Below are 5,774 nucleotides of genomic sequence, written 5' to 3'. Positions count from 1 at the left end.
ACAACGTTTACCCGTGATAAACAAAAATAATCAACTCCCCTTCATACAAAAAATAACTTTGGAGGAGGGTTACAACCATTGGGAAAAAGAAAAATAAAAAATCACAACTCAGGTTCGTTTTGCATGGGAGATGACCAGTGGGTGCTGCTGGTCACTATTACAGACATTCCCGACCGTTCAGAGCAATGGCAGCTGGAAACTATTTCTGTTTGGTGCTGTCTGCCTCCACTCCACATATTCTCCTGTCTTACGGTGCAATCACACCTATGTAAACCTATAGCGCTCCAGCCTCGCTCAAAGGGGACGTGCAAACAGGGTTGTAAGAGCTGTGCCTGCCGAAGCCAACACTCGTCCTGGAGTTATTAACATTTCAAAAGACAATGAGACAAATTCTGCTCGCAGCTACATGCCTGTTTGACTTCAGTGGGCGGGGGAAGGAAATCTGGGAGCAGAAGTTGGTCCTTTAACTTCGGGAGCCATCTCGGTTGATTAGAAGCACAAAGCAAGGATTTGCTTATCCAAGGGCAGTATTTTCCAGGACTGTACCACAGATGCCAAAGTTGGTAGCTCTCTCTCGAATAACACTTTTGCCCTGCTCGCAGCCAACTTATCGGACTTTAGGAAAACAGCAGGGGTCCGGGAGGAGGATTTTCAAGAGTAGCTAGAGGGATTTTACTTCCCCACACCCCTTTTTCTTCTTTATTTTAATAGCTACGTATGAAGAGCAAAAGGATGGCTTTGAGCAGCTCTGGAGAGGAAAGGCCACTACTGCAGGAACCTGGTGTAACAAAACTTGAAAACTTGTCTCAGGAATTCCCTCCTCAAGCGTTGCTGCTAGCTGCTCTCCATGCTAGAGAAAGGGAAGGGTAGTTTGGGTCCAAAAGGTTAAGGGTTTAGAGGTCACTCTTCCCGGCTGAAATACAACTAATCGAATAGAAAATTTGTCCTCTGGGTGAACCTGTTCCTGCAATTTAGCCGAACTTCAGTAAAATACCTTTTCAGCTTCTCAACGTGAAGGCGTCAGAAAAAAGACGTCTTTACTATGTATGAACTCGGTGCTTTTTGTCATAGAAACAATGATGCGAATAATGCGGGAATATCCATCTTTAATATCACGACGTGGAGATATTCAAGTATTGCCATGTGCAAGTCTGAGAACTGGGCTAACCCTAAGGAAGAACAAAGAGTTTTCTCCAGGCTCTAAAACAAAAGACCAAGTCTTAAAGACACTTTGCGGACTTCAAGGGATGAGAAAAGGGCAGAAATTAACTGCTGGCCACAGTTAACGTTGCCGAATACACTCTTGTTGAAAAGCTCGCCTTTTATTTTCGAATTAATTCAAGCCCATTTTGGCCAGCGTTTTCCCGAGCGAGCCCAGAGAGCCGTGAGTTCTCAGTGGGAAGCATCCAGCCTGGAGAAGGGCACGTTAACTCACCCCCTGCTCTTTCCACCTCCCTTCAGTGTTTGCTGAGTTTCCTTCTTCACCACTTTTCTCTTTAATAAAGGGATCACCTCGTTACAATTTTGGCTCTGTGGTCCCTTTCCTAGGCTGCCCTGAGGGTACAGGAGATAAGGGCTGAGCTTTAAAACGGCCTGAGCAGAGGTGTAAGTGGCTCAGGGAGCTGGTTTGGTTTGGTAGTTACAGAGCACTAAAACTTTGGCAACCAGCAGTCAGGGACAAATTCGTGGGTATTAGACCAGCTCTGCTCCCATCCAAGCCTTTCATCTTTCCTGAAAGCAACTTGCTGAGATTTCCAGCCATTGCAGTCATGTGTCATGGTTTGCTTAAAAAAAAAAAATCACTGTTCTAAAAAAAAAAAAAAAAAAAAAAAAAAAAAAAAAAAGCAACAAAAATCCCCACCAAAACCAGAAACCAGGAAAACCCCACCAAAAAAAAAAAAAAACAAACCCCTACCCAATCTTAAAAAAACCACCCAAACCTAAAAACTAAACAAACCAAAGCCATAAAAACGCAATATAAACCCAAAACAAAACAAATCAGCAACTCACATAGACTATGTCTCTTTAGCAGAAAAGAAATTTAAAATCTGGTTGAAAGAATGTGTTCAGCTTTCAGCTTTGAATGGCTCAGTTTATATCAGAAACTACAATAATTTTTCAGTCTGAGTTGCTGTTGTTTTTTGTGGGGTTGTTTTTTTGTGGTCTCGCCTCTTTCTTTTTCCTTTTTTTCTTTCCATTTTTAAATGAGGTATCGATGGTTTAAAGCACAGCGCTGAACAGAGCAGACTTTGGAAACAGATTTCAAGCCTGTTAGCTCTGGATGGCACACGGTAAGAAGCAGGGACACTTTTCCTATTCACGAAGATGGAAATTTAAAAACAAGGGTGGGGGGGGAACAAGAAAGTTGTGTACGTTCAAGACAAGTAAACATTACATATGTGTTGATGAGACTGGGAGGGAAAAATACTGTATTTCAGCTCCCCTTCCTCGTTTTTGGTTTGACTATTTTTCTTTTTGTCTTCATTCTTCTATGCAACAAATAAATAAATACACTAACATTACCAGAACATAAAATAACCCGTTTTCACTTCATTTCTATGCACACTTTCTGAGACGTTATGGAAATGAGCAAGAATTTTCATTACACCGAGAAAGGTAAAGCAGCACGAAAAAAAAAAGTTCACAATTACTAGTCTTTATGTCCGAATAAAAGACTATGCTATGAATTTCCTGTCCTCAACTTGCCCAAAATACATTCTCCCGAAATTGCATGGGATAAAAAGACAATTAAAAGTATAAATCCCAGAATAAAGCATCCAATCTTCACTTCCGAATTCAAAACTGAAACACAGGACAGTTTCATTTTCAATGATTTATTATTTTTTAAGGACAGAAGGTCTCATTTAATATTTTCCCAATTCCCACTGCCTGCATGATGGTTTGTTTGTTTGGTTTTTCCTCTCTCTTTCTTTCCCTTTTTTTTTTTTTTTTGTTTTGTTTTGTTTTCCTTTTTTAGGTTGTGCTAGCAGAGGCAAATAAAATAAAGTCCAAAGTAGCGTCATTTTGTCTCCTTTGTACAACAGTACCTTAAAGAAAGATGACAGTTTCTGGTGTCCTTAGCTGCTACATGCAGGTTCTGCTTGGGCAGTGTCAGTTATGTACAGTACTGGTCAGAAGCGAAGGATGAAATGGAAAATTTCACCTCTTCTACAAAGTTGTCAAGTCAGTCTGATGGTCCTTGGAACCAGTTTGTAAATGGGGGTTTGAACCAGAGGAAGAAGATCTGCCCTTCGTGTTGGGCAGTTTGTGATCTTTTTTCCACTTCATTCTTCTGTTCTGAAACCAGATCTTGATCTGGCGCTCAGAGAGACACAAAGTGTGGGCTATCTCGATACGGCGGCGCCTGGTCAGGTACCTGTTAAAATGAAATTCTTTTTCCAGTTCTAGGACTTGCTGTCTGGTGTAAGCTGTGCGGGAGCGTTTAGGTTCCCCTCCGTTGTAATTGGGATTCACTGGGAAAAAAATACGGAGAACTTTTACAAAGCTAATCTTGACTTGCCGGTCCGACTTTACAAAAGAAAACCTTACGAGCTGCGAGCATGTGGCCGAGCTGGATTCGTCCCAGTTGCTTACAATGGCCGGGCCGCTTTCCCCCCTCGTTTGAGGCAGGCACTATACGGGCACACTACGGGCAGCTAGGTAGGCTGGGAGCCTCTAGAAGGCTCCTAAAATGGAGTTTTATCCTGCACGGCAAAGCCCCGCATGGCCAACGGCCTATTTCCTCAGCAATAAAAATTTATGGCGAGTGTAATTGGCCACCTCGGCTTAAAAAGCTCGCCCACGAGCCTGGCAGGGACTCGGCAGAGCGCCGCTGAGGACGATCGGAAGCAGGGTAGAAGAGCAAAGTAAGAAGAGGATCCTTACCCGAGTTAACATGGACTTTCTTCATCCAGGGATAAACTACTGCCGGCTGCTTAACTGCGGAGCCGTTTGGGGGTTTGAGGGCCGGCTGCTGGCTGCAGGCTCGCGAGTTGGACATTGGAGGCGGTGGACAATGCTCTGCTGGGCCGGGGAAGTGGCTCGCCGGGCCGGATTGCTCCTGTCCGTGACCCCGCGGCTGCCCGGCAGAGCCCTGGGCATTGCTACAGCTAAAGGGCTGCTCGCTGTAGTTTGACCGTGGGTAGAGTCCCTGGTGCTGGAAATCAGCGCCCTGCGAGGCACTGTAGTACTCGGCCCCCTGCTCGCCTAAGTAGCTATTCTGCAAATATTCCTCGCAAGGAGGAAATTTGGGATCCACATACTTAGAGTTCACCATATACGAACTCATGGCCATTAATTTCTGAAGGTAGAAAATACTAATTTTTCTCGTGTTGTCTTTTTTTCCCCTGCCATAGAGCCCTCCTACTTGCTGTCAACTGAATAAAGTTAGGCGGGCATGTGACCGGCCCGGCCAATGGGGAGCCGAGCGCCCACCGCCGCATTTCCCCGCATTTCCAGCGATTCCACTCAATAACATCCCTCTAACCGAATGACCCCCCTCTCCGGCGGGCCGCACCCGCAAACCAGGTACCGGAGGTGTAGGGGTACCCCGGGGCGGCGGCCGCTGCCCTGCCCACAGCCTTTTGTCTGAGCTGGCTTCCCCCAGCCCCCGGGGATGCTGCCCTGCCGTCTGAGCTACTAGCCAGGATGGCCACCGGGGCTTGGTACCTCGCTTTAAATAAAATAAGAAAAAGAATCGAAAGGAATATACAGAGCGATGAGCTGAAGCGAGGTTAAAAGGGAAGGAACTGATAAGCAGGCGAGGAAAAGAAAAGCCATCAAAGAAGAGGGTAATATGATGTACAATAGATCTGTCCTGTCTTTGTCTAGCAGAGGTCATCCAAAAGTTACCAGAATTTAGTTCTGCTGAATAAAATTAGGCAATCAGTAACTTCTCATTCACTTTCGAGCCTCAAAATATACGCGTGCATACGTATGCGTGCCCAGACGCAAACGCCAACGTATATTTGTAAATCTATACATGTACGTAAATAAAATCATACAGATGGCAAGAAAGAGTTCACTTTTAACCACTAAAGTTCAATCAATTGAACTGGAGACGTCATTTAATTAGGTTAAAAATATCACGGGTTTAATGAGATAAATTCGGTCTTCATTCATCAATATCATTCCTGGAGCACAAGTAAATACATTCCAGCGAGGCGAATGCTGCTTTTGCTGCTGTCGTAAATATTTTGATGCGATCTGGACCCTTGACAGGGAAATTTTGCTAACGTCTGGCATATCTAGCTAATTTATGAGTATCTTATAAAAGACTCATTCACTGATTGGTAGATAATATCTTTTTTTTTTTTTTTTCCCCCAGAAATTTTGTAACTTCTGGTGGATTTAACTGTTTAAATTCACAGATTGTCAGTGAGAGTTAGGACTGAACGACAACCAAAGTTTTAAGAAACGTCCTAAAACCTAGCGAATAGGAGCGAGGCAGCAAAACTTTTATAATTTCTGACTGTTCAGCACGCACATGCCTCTTGATTCCGCCAGTATTTTAACTTCTAACCATCTGCAGAAAGGTGAAGTTTTTGCATCGACCATATATTCCCCTAGAATCGAATCTGTGACTATATGAATATCACACAAATTCGGTTCTACAGGGTATATATAGACAACGTAATAACATTCTGTTTTCATCTACAATATAGCAGGTCTCTGCAATTCTCTTAGTCTCTCACTGTCTTCTGAGGAATGCAAACTATTCTGCTGGGACTCAGTTCTGAAATACAGGTTTGCAGGAAGGTGGGATTTCAGGAAAG

The 5,774-nt window shown here is 43.9% G+C and overlaps 1 protein-coding gene across 1 annotated transcript; it reads right to left on the bottom strand.

Moving 5' to 3' along the window:
• Positions 1–2,466: 2,466 nt before the first annotated feature.
• On the bottom strand, positions 2,467–5,551 carry HOXD4 (homeobox D4). The gene is made up of 2 exons (XM_059853170.1): positions 3,886–5,551; positions 2,467–3,473 (listed from the first exon to the last, which is right to left on the bottom strand). Exons 1-2 carry the CDS (start codon positions 4,292–4,294, stop codon positions 3,169–3,171), a joined length of 714 nt encoding a protein of 237 aa, XP_059709153.1. The 5' UTR covers positions 4,295–5,551; the 3' UTR covers positions 2,467–3,168.
• Between the last annotated feature and the right edge of the window lie 223 nt (positions 5,552–5,774).

This window comes from Haemorhous mexicanus, chromosome 8 (assembly GCF_027477595.1).
Source record: "Haemorhous mexicanus isolate bHaeMex1 chromosome 8, bHaeMex1.pri, whole genome shotgun sequence".
In the NCBI taxonomy this organism is placed as follows: Eukaryota; Metazoa; Chordata; class Aves; order Passeriformes; family Fringillidae; genus Haemorhous; species Haemorhous mexicanus.
The sequence above is the reverse complement of the archived record's forward strand: the minus strand, read 5'-3'. Positions and strand labels throughout refer to the sequence as shown.

Excerpts from the sequence above, each read along its gene's own strand:
- HOXD4 (XM_059853170.1), bottom strand. The coding sequence starts at position 4,294 with ATGGCCATGAGTTCGTATATGGTGAACTCTAAGTATGTGGATCCCAAA. Across the intron at positions 3,474-3,885 it reads GAAAGTCCATGTTAACTCGG|TGAATCCCAATTACAACGGA; the intron begins GTAAGGATCCTC and ends TTTTTTTCCCAG.